At 30.5% G+C, this 17,175-nt stretch overlaps 1 protein-coding gene across 1 annotated transcript; it reads right to left on the minus strand.

Moving 5' to 3' along the window:
* Positions 1–55: 55 nt before the first annotated feature.
* LOC113852433 (E3 ubiquitin-protein ligase RGLG3-like) lies at positions 56–9,125 on the minus strand. Its single transcript, XM_027482698.1, has 12 exons — positions 9,006–9,125; positions 8,007–8,295; positions 7,742–7,826; positions 7,523–7,663; positions 7,332–7,445; positions 4,337–4,434; positions 4,156–4,235; positions 3,977–4,082; positions 2,451–2,578; positions 2,233–2,374; positions 2,078–2,134; positions 56–337 (listed from the first exon to the last, which is right to left on the minus strand). The coding sequence occupies exons 2-12, from the start codon at positions 8,283–8,285 to the stop codon at positions 254–256; spliced, it is 1,314 nt and encodes a 437-aa protein (XP_027338499.1). The 5' UTR covers positions 8,286–8,295; positions 9,006–9,125; the 3' UTR covers positions 56–253.
* Between the last annotated feature and the right edge of the window lie 8,050 nt (positions 9,126–17,175).

Raw genomic sequence — 17,175 nt, forward strand, 5'->3', positions numbered from 1 at the left:
GGTTATTTTGGAAAGGTTCTTGGGTTTTAGAGCAAAGTATAGGATTTCAAACTTGATGTAAATTGAAAGATTTCAAATTCTGTGAAATTAACTTTCAGCAATTTTTTTTCTTAGTTAATGAGCAATTTGTTTTAAGAACAATTTTATACACATCTCTATACATCTCATCCTTAAGTTAAAATGGTAGGAAATGGTATAATGGTTAACACTATTTATCCATGATCAATGGCGGCAGTACTTATTGAATAAACACTCAAGTGTATAATCTCAGGCGAGTTGTAATTTGCTGCCGGCACATAGGGCATGAAGATAATGTCGAGCCACACTCCTTGCAAGTCTACATAGATAATAATAAGAGGGCAAATAAATTGTAACACGATTACAGGCAAATTAAACATGGACATACATTTTATCCTCTTGGTAATTCCTTATCCACATAACGGGAGAAAATAGAAGGCTTTTTTCAATCATTGTTAATTTGTAATAACAAATTCATTAGGTATTGTCTTTACAATGGCGGGTCAATGTTAGATATCCCTCTCCCCCCCCTTCACTTACTTTTTTCTTGAAAAATATATAAACAAATTTTAATTTTACAAACAACTATACATAACTTTATAATTAATTGATAGGGATTTTTTTTTAATTTGATTTTTTACATGTAATGTTACATTAGTCGTTCACAACTCAAAACAATTAGTCCCTGAATATTCCTTTTTGTTATTACTCGTATTTCAGAAGTCTTAGTTGTCGTCACCTATCTTCTATAAAAAATTATATGTCGCTTTAAGTAAATTCTCTCTCTCAATAAAGGCTTTCATACACCAAATTCTGATCAACATAATTACAAACCTAACCATCTACTATGCTACGCTTTGTGGGTGGTAAATAATAATTTTTAAGGGACTAATTTAGAAACAATGTTTAGAAGATTAATGCGGTGATAATTAAAGTTAAAACACTAACTTGGTGAACACATTTTTTTATGAACTAATGTAGTGATGCATGTAATTTTACAAGACGAGTTAAGAGTTTCCTCTTTATTAATTTAATTATCTATTAAAAAAAAATTCTTTCTCTATTCCCTTACGTTTATAAATCTATCCTTGAACGTGTCAAATTTCAAATGTTCACATACTTAATTGATTTGACCAAGAGAAAATCATTCTTTTCATTTTCCTTTAAAATTTCATCAAAAGTACAAGATCCACTGAACAGAATTATAACGTAAGATGGTATTTCGACTAACTTTCTTTTTAACTTAAAAATTAATTTAAAAGTTAAAAGAAGAGCTTTAAGTTTGAAATTAAATTTATTTAATAATTACAATTTTTTAAACTTCAAAACTTTATTTTAAGCTAAAATTTCTTGGTGTCATTGGAGTTTAAATATCTTAGAAACTGGAATAAAGTGAAGCCAAAAGCTCCGGAAGGAAGTTTTTTAAAACTTGTTTTATCTCAGTTTTCTTCATTACGACTCTCAAAAGCTCGTTTTACCTCATTTCAACAAATTTATTTTGATAATATAATTTATCAAAATAAATTTATTTTAACTAGTTATATGATTTAATTTATGCCACAAGTCTTCGTATATTAAAAATTTAATAAATTCTTAAACTACTTACTCAAATTCATTATATATACAATTTTAGTCCCTAAAAGTTTTTAAGCTACTTGAATCTATTTTAAAAATGAAGCAAGTTTAACCCCCTTATTTTCTACTTAAAACCCTCCTATTATCTTTTTATCTAATTACTATAAGGTTTATGATGAAAATGGCATATATAAAGTATTTTTAAAGTTAAGAAGAAATTTAGTGGAATCTTAGAATGGATTGTAAAAGACTAGAAACCCAAAATAAGCTTGGCCGAATACTATCTAAATAAATTCTCCTAAAACTTGTCTTGGACATATAATAATAGCATGTTTGATCTACGTAATCTACCCGAATGTGAAAATTATAACCTAAATCCCCTTTAGTTTGTACTATTCACACAACAGAGCTAATAAACTCAAGCGCACGTTGACATTAGAGTCAAACAATAATTATAATTAATACGTTCATTAAACAGACTTACAGTATGACCGCATCCAAAAGCCATGTCCTTCGGATTGGTTAGGCAAACGGGGCAAACCTTGAAAAGAGGAAGAACATTTTTCTCTCATAAGCTTAGTGATCTCAACATGAATCTATATAAACAGAAGATAACAGGGAGGAGCAAGGAAAACATACCGGTTCCGGACCTGCTGGAGCCATTGATTCAACTGATTCGAAATTTGTCATGCGCGGAATTGCCATGAGGGCATTATCATGATCTATTACTTCTTTTGGTGGAGGAAGAGGCCTTTTACGTTGATGACGAACTGATTCTCTACTGCATCAGACAGATTCGACACTCAGTGATCCTTGAATACAATATAGAACTGCCATACCTTCAGATCATGGCTTACTCGCTAAGTTGTATATTTTGGGCGGCCTGGTACTGAAATGGAATTTCCATAAGGGCGGCTAGTGCAAATGCTGCTTCCTTCTTTGATGCTTCTGTGTTCTCGGACATGAGCTTTGTGAAGTTTACAAACTAAAGGAATTAAAAAAGAGAACAAATTAGATATCATATATAAATTTCATCAATAAAAGAAGAAAAAAATCATAACACCGGAATTAAGAATAGTTTTCTACAATGGAGCATTGAAAATTTTCCATCCCTTTTTTATATTAATCAGTCATTTACTCACTTTCAAACTAATCACCACCAGTTCTCATACCAATACAATGTTATTCTCACAGAACGACTCTAAGAGAAATTACTAGTTCCAGTTGGTGTTTGAAGTTGGGCATAAAATTGGGCTTGGGAGTTTATTTTAATCTTTATGTTAGGAAGCCTTATTAAAATTAGAATTATAATTCTATATGGCAATTTCACAGACTTACAAAATACCTAGCTCAAACATTTTTAGTTCTTAGCTAACACCCTAAAAATTGTCAATTTTATTTATATTGAAGAAAAAAATGGCAGAATGTCTCCTTATGTGGTTTAGACACATATAGAGAAGGCTTGTAGAACCCCAATTAGGAGAATGCGTTAGACCAAAGGTAGTTAAATTGCTAGAAGCGGAGCGAGAGAAAGAAAAACAATATACAAAACCATAATTTGTCTATAAATACCATTCACAATAATATACTGACTACGTTTGATTCACGTAACCGATATGACCTATTGAGAAATTACACTTCTCCTTAGAGATGAAATGTACTTTTAGCAACGGTAAGCAACTATTAGCGAGCCCCCAGATACATTTTCTATCTCCATATAATTTCTAGTGTCATGACAAGTCATTTTGAACACCCTATTATAAATTTTAAGACCTTGGAAAATTAAATAAAATTGTAAACGCTCTTATGACTTTGAAACTTAACTCCAAGTCTTAAAACTAATAGTAGGGATTCAAAACTAGCTGATGATGCTGAGAAAAGTAGCGAGAGAAAGAGAGAAAGTCTATCCCTAAAAGGCTCGTTTGAATTAAAATAGACTAAGCACAACATATATTAATCTCTCTTGAGATGTAGTGTAATTTTAAAATAGAAAAGAGAATATGTAATTTAAATTTTTCATAGGAAGGGTGAAATTTACCTTTTTTGTAAAAAAAAAGTAATTATATTTATGACATTAACACAATGTTAAACAATGGGTGAACTAGGTTGGTAGTGATTTGACATTTATGGTTTATTAATTTCAAAGACAATAGATCACCAAATTGTGTCCGTCTTGACCAAGAGAACAGCTTAATGAAACATTTCCTTCTCTAATAATATCCACTTTATTACAGACCTCTGATATTAACTTTGGAATTAGCTGATGTACTATCACGTTTGTCATTATCATGCTAAAAACTCCTGTCCTTATAATCTCCAACTATCAAATGTAAAAGTTACCGTAAAAGCAAACAATTTTTAATTTTCAAGAGCTATCAAGTACCTGAAAGTTGTCAAATAAGCGCTCAGAAATGTTATCATCAAAGTGCTGCATCTCATCCCATGGTCCATCACCAACTCCAACCAAAATAATTGAGAGAGGATAGTGACTAATAATCAGAATAACCCCACATTAAAAACAGATACATGCACAGCACAAGATTACAAAAGAAATTGCTCTACCTTGCAGCAATGATCGAACTAATGGTTGCTTGTTCTTGGGGACTAAGCTTTCCATGTGGTGTATCCGGATTTCTGGTAACCTAAAAAAATAACGTTCAATAAAAAGGAAACAAGAGGGAAAAAACAATTGAACCTTGCCATGAAAAGAAATTAATGGGAGGAAAAGATAAACGGATAAAACCTGTCCATCAGCAATGATGACAAGAACATGATATTGGTCATTGTTCCTTTCCACCATGTCAATTGCTGCATCAATTACAGGGGCAAATGATGTTGGACCTATAAATAAGGAGCCAAGTGTTATAATTAAATCTCATATACAACAAAGTCCTCTCTTCTAGGGAATGTTTCCTTCTTGAAATGAGAGCAAATCCAAGAAAGAAACAAGATAAAATGCAAGGGGACTCCCAACAAAAAAAATAAAATAAAAGAAAGGGGACAAAGAAGATGCCCCATCTTAAAAAGCAGTGTAATCCTTTTGCATATAAACTTCCTAAATACACCTAGTTGAAACTATAGGGGTTTAGTCTGAGAATGAGAAAAAGATAAAGAACAAACACTTGCTAACAAGAAATAATATTGAAATATGGTGGTGTCTAATGATTTTAGGTTCGTCTATGGCCCCATAGCCAGTCCCAAAGCCTAGGAAAAGGAGATGAGTTGTGTTAAGTCTTTGGCAGCCAACATAAAACTGGTTGAAACCTTTTATATGGATAACATATGATGTTGTACCAAGTCTAGGTTATTACTCAAAAGTAATGTGCTATATGGCCCGAGTACAATGTCAAATGAGCTAGAACCGCTGCATTGGTACCTAGATATAGGGTAAAATGTGAAAAGGTTCTCACATTAAGTTGGACAAATGTGGGTAAAGTTAGTCTAAGAATGCATGTTTAGGGTTGGCACATGGAATATTGGTATTTTGACAAAAAAAACATTGAAAGTGGTGGACACTATGATTTGTAGTAAAATTAACATCATGTCCCTTCAAGAAACAAAATGGGTTGAAAATAAAGTTAAGGAGCTTAATACTACAGACTTCAAACTTTGATACACAGAAAAAGTTAAGGAAAAGAACAGAATAGACATAATTGTAGATAATATTTGGAAAAAGAACATAGTAGAGATCAAAAGGATTAGAGATAGGATCATGTCCTTGAAGTTATTGGCTACCCGAGACACTATTAATATTATTAGTGCTTATGCACTACAAGATGACTCGGAAGCTCATTTAAAAGTAAAGTTTTGGGAGAATTTAAATGGGTTGATCCAAGACATTCTACAAACTAAAAAGATTTTCATAGGTAGAGTCTTTAATGGACATATTGGTTGTGAAGTAAGACAATTTGTAAGAACTCATGGTAGTTTTGGTTTTGGAGAGTTAAACGAGGAAGGACAATCTATCCTTGATTTTTCAATGTTCGACGACTTTAAGATCATGAAAACTTGTTTTAAAAAGAGGGTAAAACATCTTATTACTTTTAAAAGCGAGTTTTAAGGTTGTAAATCGATTTTTTCTTGGTGAGAAATGTAGACGAAGGAATAATCAAAATGTCCAAATTTCAAATACATAATCTAGTCATGCTCCCCAAGATTAATATCACTTAGCACATTCTCATTTTTCAATGGCAAAGACTCTTCTTCTTGTTCTTCTTCCTCTTCCTCCCCATCTCTAAATATCTCTTCAATTTCACTCTAAATAGAACAGTATTTGCATTTCATTACTAGCCTATATGGAGGGACATTTTCATAGTTTTTCCACAATATCACTCTTGTTTTTCTAATAGGACCCATTTGTCTCTTGAAACAGCAAAGAGCAAGCAAAAAGAGTAGGAAAAGATAAATAGAAAATAGGTAGAAATGTTGAAGAGACAGAGGACCACCAAAATCTTGAAAAGAGAGTGAGAAGTTGAGAGAACCACAATAATGCACAAGGAGACAAAGAGAAAAGCAACAAACATTGTGGAGAAGAGGAGCAAAGTATGTGGGAACGAGAAACTAAGGGTTTTTCTTTGAAATATAATAGTGTGTCTCACTGTAAAGGAAGTATTGAAAGTTTCCCTCACATTGTGCATAAATTTTTTTAAAAAAAAGTGTTTTTTAGGGTTTTAAGTGAATTGGGTCGCACGTGACCTGACCCGCTTGACGTGTGACCCGGTTTGCGGCAGAATCGTGCGTTATGCACAGGAATCAGCGATTTAGGCTAGGATTTTGGAATGAAATTGATACTTCCTACAATTTGTATCTTTCAGTTGCAGAACTACATCGAATCACAAATCATGTGATACTAACTACAATGGAGAAAACATGTTAGATTGGACCACCAACACAAAAGGATTGTAGCCTAAGGGACACAAAAGCATTGTGCAGTCGTTGAAGATAACTTGATTTCCTTAAAAAGTAAGAAAGAGCACAACTCCAAACCACCATACACTCCTTAGAGTCCTTTCTACTCCCCAACCATGATACTGAATAGAAATGAAGAATAACAAATAAGGTGCACAGGTTCAATGTTATCCAAAAAGTACAAACTACTTAATTTCATGACATGAGTTACTTCACAATTCAAGGTATGGACTTTTTTTTTTTTTTTATAAATCTTGAGCATGTAACACAAATATCCAGAGAAAGGACTTCACAAGGCCTATGTGCAGTAACAAGTCATCACTGTTATAATCTTACAATAAACCACCATTCAAGCATAAAGTTTAACCTGAAAAAAAAAATTGTTGTCAAAGCTGAATTTAAGGAGAAGACTTATAAATTGCAAAGTGTATACAGGAAATAAATCATGAAGCATCTACAGTCAACACCTCTTTCAGTTTATGTTAGTAAAAAATGGAAGTACAAAATGAGCATGGCATCAAACAGACAGGTCAAGAACCAGTAGCTCATCCTCAATAACTGTCTTAACAAGGATTAGGTCCCACTTAATGGACCCTAGGTTCAGAGGCAAGTAAAATTCAAAACTTAAGATATGCTTAGCCATATGCAATAAATCATTATACAACTCTTTCTCTCTCTCTCTCTCTCTCTCTCTCTCACACACACACACACACACACACACCACAACTGGGGTAAGCTTATTTGTCAAAAAAGTCAAATATTTGTCACAAATACTTGTGATAAAATTGTAAAATCTAGGCAACAAAGGAAGAAAATGTTATAAAACAAACCTGACAGTTTTAAGTATGGAACAATCTCTCTGTAGCGTGCAAGTACTTCCTCAAAACCATGACAAAATCTATCATCACGATAAAAACTGAATACATTCTGATCATGTGTAGAAGCTACAAAAGTAAATTCACTGAAATCAACAGAAGAGAAAAGAATGAACATTTGTATAAAGTCAGAAACAGCTACTCACCATCACCAAATCCAAAACATGGTATTAGATTATCTTCATCAAAGGAGGACAGAGTATGGCCAATGATAGAGATTGCTTGCTCATATGGATTAGGAGTGTTTCCAATATGATGAAGGCTTTTTCGCCGGAATGAGTGCTTGCCTGCAATTACCAAGGTGAGACTTTTCTATATTCATATACATATGTCCAATATTAATTTCAAATTCAATAAGTAATAACCTGTCCACTCATTGCTTTTGGTGAAGTCAATACCAAGTATTAAATTTGAAGATTCCAAACCAGCTTCTCTCAGTGCAGAAACAACCTGAAATATAAGTACATCTTTTATAAGCATAATGTTTCTACAAATAGTTATGTCCAACGTGAACATCAGCACAGATACGTCAATTCAGTTCATCAATACTCAGTAGTGACTGCACTTATATTTCTAAGTTTAATATTGCCTATCCTCTATAAATCACCAACAAAAAGTAGCAGTGAAAACCTGATCCAATGAACTGAAATGGTCAGCTATATATGTGGGTTGCCGCTTATGTTGATAGCGATTATTTGCTGAACTCCCAGCATAGGTAGAGGGTTGGTGATAGCTAGTGTTTGATGAACTCCTGCCGTAAGAAGGGGTTTGATGATTGGTAGTATCCTCCAAATTCCCAACATAAGGAGAAGGTTGATCATATCTATTATTCACTGAACTCCCAGCATAAGAAGGGGGTTGTTGGTAAAAATTATCTTGAGATTCATAAGTTGACTCCGTATTTCCCATATTTATAGGCCTGCTACCAGCAAAATCAAGATGAGTATATAAATAAAGTACATAGGTAAAATGAAAGGATTAAAGTGAATTAAAACAAAACCCACAGCACCAAAAGCGACAGCATTCCATTGTCAAAATAGTAAAATATCACAAGAAAACAAATATTCATTAGCATACATTCTCGTTCCAGTTTCAGTAACTTACATCAACAACGTAACAGTTTTAATATGCTTTCTCAAAATCAAATTTATCGCCACTTCCCTCTAATAATTCTGGTCATGATTCTTAACAAGTTAAATCACAAAGCATTCGACCAAACACAGCATTCACATTCACATACACAACTAATTACGAAATAAACTACGTGTAAAGTGACGAAACCAACACCATAATAAACACGTGCATTCACATGTAATACCTAACCGTTTGCGAACTGATATCGAAATGCGAAGTCACATATAACACAATCAAAAGCTGTTTCGAATCCAACGTCAGAAATTCGACGCGGTTTTGCTCCTAAGATCCAAGCCAAAAATCACCATGGCTTTCAAAGAAGAAAACATTTTGCATCCAAGTGACAATATCGTGAATCGCAACCACAGAACAACACCGTAATGACAGAGTCTGATTCACGTGAATCGGCGATGTGTGTATCAGTTTAAATACAACCACTATAACTATTACTAAGAAGCAGAGAAAGAGTGAGATGAGAATCGGTATTTTGGTTACCTTGTTGACTTGCTTTGGGTGCAGTGCGAAGCTTTGTTGCAGAGTTTTTGGGTTTGATGTTTGAGAGAAGAGAAAGGTTATGGTCTTTTTGTTTTATTAGTGTATTATTAATATTAATGTTGTTAGACTTAGACTTGTAACAGCCTCCTTGATGAATGATGCGTGCACTCGTTGAAAACTACTTACTTTCCTTCATTCACTTGTTTGATTGGCTTTGAATCATACGGGATCGCACGATGCGCGCGTTATCCATCTCAATCTGAGCTTTTTGCTTCCTTTTTTAATACAAGTCTTGCCTTGTAAGCATAAGCGGTTTCCATCCAACTCATTCCTCGCCGCAGCCAGCACCCCTTCTAGTCCACGTTTTAATTTTCTATTCTACGAAATAATTAAATTCATGACGACGTGTATAAGAATTAATTCCCTTTATTTTTTACATTAATTATTAAAAATAAAGTTATAAAAAATTATTGCACGTTAATTTTATAAAATATAAAAAATAAATAAAACATAATTATTAATGTGTAAAAAATTAAATAAAAACTGTATTTTTTGTTTAATTTGGTTTAAATTTTGGTTTTTGTATTCAAAATCAAACTCAATTACTCAAAACACAAGTATAGTAAATTTATATTGCTTATTATTTTTTAAATAAACTTTTACTTAAATAATATTATATTTTTTAAATTTATTATTAACAATTTATTAACAAACAATATTTAGTTACTTGTACGTACGCCTATCAAAAGTTTACACACATGATTTTTCTTGTGCAATTTTTTTTTTTTAAAGATTGACAGAAAAAGATGAAATCTAATAACAATGGGCCTCAAGCGATCATACAAGGTTTTTAATTCAACTTTGAACATGGGCCGTAGTCATCGGAGAAGAACAAGTAGGCATGGATCACGAACTAAGAACTTTGACAAAACTAAAAGGCCTTGGAAGGAAATTTGTTCTATAATCAATGATAAAAAGTCGACAAAAATTAAAGGAGTTGCTTTTTGTAATCCCTATTTTTTATTCTTTGTATTTTCTTTATTTTTTGAAAATAATCTTATGCTAATGAAAAAAAATTCTAACTTATTTTTTTTTCTTATTTTTAACTCATACTCTATTTAATATATAAAGCTTTATTATTTCATAGCAACATTACAATGTATCTTTTAATTTATTGATAATCGTTCGCCTATTTTTTTTATTAATCCCTTTTTGCCATCATATCATCTCTCTAGTTTATTAATTTTTATTGAAATTTGGATTTCTCAAAAGTAAGTTTTAGAGTGGTGAATTTTTTGTTTTAAAAAAAATTAAATTTTAAAGGTATAAAATTTTATTTGAGAAAATTTAATTCTGGAAGTTTATAAATTATAATTATAGAATTTTGAAACATAATTTCCAAGCTTCCAGAAATATTTTTTGATAATCAATTTTTACACTTTCAAAAAAAAAATAAATTCAAAAGTTATTACGGTGAAAAACAAATTTTCAAAATTATAACTTATAGCCTTTCGAAATTAAGTTATCAAGAAGTAATTTGATAATTATGAATTTTTATTTTCAAAAATAGAATAGACTCCTGAAAATTAATTGTCAAATTATAATTTATAAGCTTTTGAAATTAGGTTTTATATTTATAAAATTTAATTTTTTAAAAGTAAAATAAAATGTTAAAACTTCTTTTGAAAAAATCAAAATTAATATCTCTTAAAATATGTTTTATTTTACAAGATATTTATGATGTCACGTAAATTTTTTTATATAATTATATGTTATCTTGTTTACGAAATTAATGGCCGACAAATTAGTTGATTTGATACTTTCTTTCAAGATTTTTTTATCCTACGTATTTTTTTTTTTTTTCTGAAACTTACGTATTTTTTAAACTCTTAGTTTTAGATAGTTTACATATGTAATTTTTTTTTAATAAACTCTAAAAACATGATTCTGAAATTATAAATTTATAATTAACTATTTTTCAGACTTAAAGATATGTTTTAAAAAAATGTTTATTAAGGTTCTATGATAAAAGATATTATTGGTTGGTGCCAATGGTATAGTTTGAATGCTAAAATTAATTAGCGCTCTATCTAAACAATTAAATAATTGCATTTAAGGTATTTATTTTAAAAAAAAGGAGATACAACCATTACATTGACCTGATAGACGAATAAGCACTCAAATTTGTCATTGAAAAATTTAACAGTAAACATGTTATAAGAATGTAAAATTCACACATTAGTTTTTAAAAATCACAAATATTAAGAGGAATACATCAAATGAGAGGAATTTTTAATGTAAGAGTGAAAAAAGTAAATCTCAATTATGAATAATTAAGATTAAAATATCAAGTTATGTAATATTTTAAAGTGATAATCTAACTATTAATTTTTGTAATTTTGATTATCTATGTGCAGTTATATGATTAAGATTTGCTACTTCTAGTATCTTAGTTTTTTACTAAATATATCTAGTATGAATTTATTCTCTATTCCAACAAACGTATAAATCTTAGGTTGGATGAGGTGCTGGATTGGTGAATTAGCCAGCTTACTAGTCCGATTAAAAAATTAGATGAAAAGTTCTTGTAATTCGAAATGAATTGGTGCAACTTCGCCAATTTTGTAAAACAATAATGAATTGTCAGGGTAACACAAAATCAATCAATTTGTATTGTTCATCCCAATTGTGTCCTCGCCGCTACTTTCTCATTTATGGAACATCTTTAGAGTTTGTCATTGCTTGCTAGTTGTTGCAATTAGAGTCACTTGCCTCTTCGAGAAATGGATGTAGATGACGGTGAGAGAAGAGGGTAAAAGTACAAGTAAATTAGAAGATGACAACCCAGTTTGTATAAGCTTTTAGATGATTACTTATACAAGAAATAAATTAATATAAAAATAAATAAAATTTATTTTGTAAGTTAAAAATAATTTTTATTCTTTAAATTTTAAAAAATATAAGTTAATTTTAATTTATTTTATTATTTCATTTTTAGCTCTTATGAGTTTTTTTTTTTCATATAAGTTTATTTAAACTGGATCAAAGCGATATCTTTTAAATAAAAAGTGAAGGACTTTGTACATTTTTCTTGTATTTAACATATTTTATGTAAATGTTTATTCATTAAACGATCGATTGAAAATGTCTTCTCCTATAGTTTGTAATCACATGTTTTGAAAAGAGCAGAACGTGTATTTCACTCTGCTCCAATATATATCGAAGAGCTTCAACAAAACTTCATTCAACTATTCAAATTAGGGTTTGTGCAATATATATATATATATATATATATATATATATATATATATAAATGTTACATCATTATAATCAATAGTTATAATAGAGCATTTAAATGCAGTACAAGGAACCATATACGAACCTTTCCAGTCGCGCTCTTCGACTTAGATAGGCAATGTCCTTTTTTATACAAATTTTTAATCAATTTTTTATTAAAAATAATAATATAATTGAAAATATTAACAACATTAAATAATATACTTTTTAATAAAAATATTATTTATTAGTTTTTTTATTATGTGATCTTAAATACAAATAAAATAAATTATTCATTAATATATTTTGAAGAAAGTAAAGTAAAATTTTGACTCTCTAAGATATCTCTCAACAAAAAGATATAAGACCGGACTTGCCTACCCAGGAAAGGAAGGCTCCTATAGGGTTTCTGTTGTTTAACATGAGGAAGCCCTCTAAAATTCAATATCTTGTTTTTTCTTGGAGTGGTAATAGAGTAACCTATTATACTTATAAACTTTTTAAAATAGTCTAAAATCTTATTTTTTATTCAATAAATTTTAAAGTGTCTTAATTAACTTATTTAATAAATATAGCTTATATCAGGTTTAATATAAAAATCAGGCCATAGGCTCCTAAAGACTGGCCAACTTATTTATATTTCTACATGAGAAGGAAACAAATGTTACTCCTTTTCTATTAAATATCCCAACGTGATTTTGAGAAATAGATGGAATACATTTAAAAATTTATTTTTTTTAATTTAAATTTATGTTATCGTATAGTGTGTATAGTTATGAGTCAAATTCAGTAAAACGTAATTTTAAATTTATTTTCATTATTTTTTTCTTCATTAATTTTTTGAACTACTTTTAAAATGATCAGTTGAACCTTCCCGTCCTCTTTCATTTCATTTTACCCCACTCTGCACAAAACATCTTGAAGATCTGGGTAGTTCGAAATTACTTGACCAACAACAGAACATGATCATTATATGAAGCCCGATGAGATGGGCATTAAAACATAAACAAGCATCCTAGATACTAAGATTGTGATTTGTGGGACAATATATTGTACAGTTAAATGAATTAAAGTAGATCTGTCATTGATCCTCGCCAAAGGAGAGAAGGAACAGTTCAATGTACATCATCATCATCATATATAATAATTCAAATAGTGAAGAATCCCATGAAACGCAATATGACAACAACATTATAGGGTCAGAAGTAAACATCGATTATCAAATTTTCATAAAATAAAAATCAATCACAACAAATAACATGTTTGTAAACTCATCGAACGTAAGCGATACAGAGACTACGGGGTCAGGTTCACGTGCTTATCACATGTTACACCATTGGCCTTGTGCTCCATTTGTAAGGGGGTTGGAGGTATGAAAAGGACATTTAGACCCAATTTCAAATGGCAATGCAGATATGTGACACGCTGAAGGGATATAAAGTTGGTGAAACCACGTGAACATCTTCTCAATTTGTTCAATTTTGACAAGTATTGTATTACTATTACTACACATGTCCACATGCACATCAATGCATGTGGATTTTTTATTGAGGTGCATATACATTCACACCAGGTGAATGATTTTATTGTCAAATTTAAGCTTTAAATTATTTATTAAAAATTATAATGAAAAAAATCTAACATCTCGAAAAGCACCAAGTACAGGGACTGAGGAAGCAACATAATGAACCGCTAAACAATGAAAATGGCTTCTTTAATTCTTATTAGTCTCATCTAATGATGTTGTTGTCCAATATCTTCAGGTAATCAGGTGCAGCGGCCAGGGTTGTCCCCAGAAAGAGTAACATCAATTCATTACGCATCAGCCTTTCATGAATTGCACAAATCGAATAAGATATGACACTTGCAGATGACTAAAACTTTGAGGCTTTTTAAGGATCAAGTAGCTGTTTTTTTTGGGAAATATTAAGAAGGCTTGAAACCGAAAGACACTGCTAGAAATGGTATGCGTTCCCAAAGTGTCGTAAGATGCAACAAAATATACAGTGACATAAAAGATATGGAGATGCTTCACCCAACTTGAAAAACTAACGGCACTTATAATTTCATAAATCAGAACCCCTACGTGTGGTATGTTTTTAATTTTGAAAATTTTCAAAATTAAAATAAGTTTTTAGTTTTAATTTTTTAAAATTTTAATACAATTTCAAAATTAAATCATGAAAATTACTTTGTATTTATAAGTTTTAAATTTTTTTATATAATGAGATGATAGAAAAGGTACGTGAAAGGCTAAAAAAGAGAGAAAGTTGTAATAGTAGCAATAATGATATAACCAATGATAACTATAGTGTTAGTATTAAAGTAATAATGGTGGCTGTTGCAGTTTGTTTTTCTACCTGTTTACTGAAGTAGAGCTGTATTGTTTTTTAATTCAATTTAAAAAAAGTTTTACTTCAACTTTTAAAATCAAATAAAAAAGTTTTGTTTTTAGTTTTAAGTTGTAAATCAGCTCAAGTTTTAATAATAATAATAACAATAATAATAATTACTGTTTCTAACATAGTTATTGCCAATACTCTATCATCTGTCTCCGTCCTTATTGTCACTTTATTAGCAAATAAATAAGAAGTAATTTCTGTGATGTAAATTTAAAATTTGGAATAACATTTGAAAATCGTAGTAAAATATTATAAAATTAACTAAAAATAATTTTCAAATTTTAAGACTGACAATCACACTACACGTGACTTAAATTTTGTGAGGACAGGATTGATTTTGCTGGGTGCTTACAACGGATAACCAGTCAGCCCTGTCGGCTAACTAAGAGTGATTCTTTCTTCTTAAGGTCGATAGGGATTACATGGCATGATCTGGTGCTTTCTTCCTGCACAAACGCAAATAGGAAATCAAAATGATTTCTATTTTAAAAATAAAATGTAGTATAAATTTATATTATATATTTTTTTTATCATGATATAACTTTTTCATTAAAAGAGTGAATTTAAAACAAAACAAACTTAAATTTAACATATATTCATCATTCAAAATAGAGGAACTGTATATTTTTAAATAAAAAATGTATAGTATAATTCATTATATTTTTAGTACAAACTCAAAATATCTGAATAATTTTAATTTAAAATTTAATTTTTTTTAATGTTTAAAATTGAGTTATTTATCATTTATTTATTCATTATCATATTCATCCTATAATTATTTTCAGTATTCATTAATTCAATATTTAATAGATATTTGCATATTAATTAAAAAATTTAAGAGAAAAATGAAATCTTTAACTTGATGATGGAGATAATGGAACTATTTAAAAATTGTTACTTATGTACAATATAATTCTTAAATATTAAAGTTTTTTTTTATAGGCAAAACAAATCTTATTAAAAAGAGTTCAAGGGGAACTCAAAACCCATATACACAAAAAATTACTTACTCAGAGAAATAAAAAGTAAAAATATACTTATACAAAATTAAGACAGATACAATTTCGTGGGTTCAAATACCAATCAGCTAACATAATAGCTTCTCCCTTACTAACAAGTGATAACCATTTCTAGGATTTCAGAATAATAGAATCTAGGACTTCTCTCTCATCCAAAACACCATTGAAAAATATAATTCTATTTCTATACAATCACAAAGACCACACTGTACTTACCCAAATAATTAATAAGCATATTCTTTCTCTTTTACTACAGCCAACACCAACCCAAGAAAGCAAGTGAGTTAATAAATCTGAAGGCAGAACCAACCAGTGAGAATCCAAGCCAACGCGCAGTAAAGTACCAGATTTGAGATGAAACTGAACACGTTAAAAATAAATGAGTTGAAAGTTCCTCTAAACCATGACAGAAGCAACAAGTTATATCATCAATTTGAACACCACGATCAATCAGTAAACCTTTACAAGGAAGTGCATTCAACAACAATTGCCAAGAAAAAACCAGACACTTAAGAGGGACCTTCCCTCTTCATAGCCTTTGCAAGTTTGCAATGCATCTGTCATACACTGATCTATACTATTAGGACCACCAAAAAGTTCAAATAGCCATGAATATGCAGATTGTACTAAATAACAACCTGAAGAATCTGCCCTCCATACCCATTTATCTTCTTGTAGTAACTTAATAGAAACTCCATCCACAAGCTCCAACAAAAGATTAAAGCTCGAGATCTCATGTTGAAAGAGTCATCTTCGCCAACTAACATTCCAAACCCATCTAGTGCCATCATGAAAATCATTCTCCAATACACATGATTCAGCATTTCTCGCTACTGCAAATAATCGCGGAAATGCTTCACATAATCGCACCCCTCCTACCCACTTATCTCTCCAAAAAAGAGTGTGAAAACTTGCACCCACACTTCTATCAAACTTCTCATCCAACCATGAATTCCCTTGATGAATAACCTCCAGCAAATCACGCTACCACAAAGAACATCTGTTATGAACTGATGAACGCTGAAGAGAAGAAGCTAATCTTCCATATCTAGATTCCAACACCCGCACCCACAATGAACTAGAACAGTTAACACCTCACCACAATCATTTACCAAGAAGTGTCTAATTAAACCACTGCATATTCCTAATGCCCAAGCCACCATTCTTCCGCGGTCTACATACAGTTTTCCATTTCACCCAGGGAATTTTAGATCCATCCTTAACACCCTTCCATAAAAAATTCCGTTGGATAGTGACAATTTAGATACTCTCCATTTTAAGTGAAAACAAGATTATTTATTTGATTAAGTGAATTGAGATTTGTTTTAGCAAATGTTTGATTTTCATTCTTACAAAACAAGGCCAAGAAATAGAGGCTTTGAGAAAAAGAAGGAAAAATGGAAAGATGAAACAGACAACTAATAAAATGCTCAAAGAATATCGAAACTTCAACATAGTCGTAGAAAACAAAAG

The sequence above is a fragment of the Abrus precatorius genome, unplaced genomic scaffold, assembly GCF_003935025.1.
Source record: "Abrus precatorius isolate BTA unplaced genomic scaffold, Abrus_2018 Scaffold10, whole genome shotgun sequence".
Taxonomy (NCBI): domain Eukaryota; kingdom Viridiplantae; phylum Streptophyta; class Magnoliopsida; order Fabales; family Fabaceae; genus Abrus; species Abrus precatorius.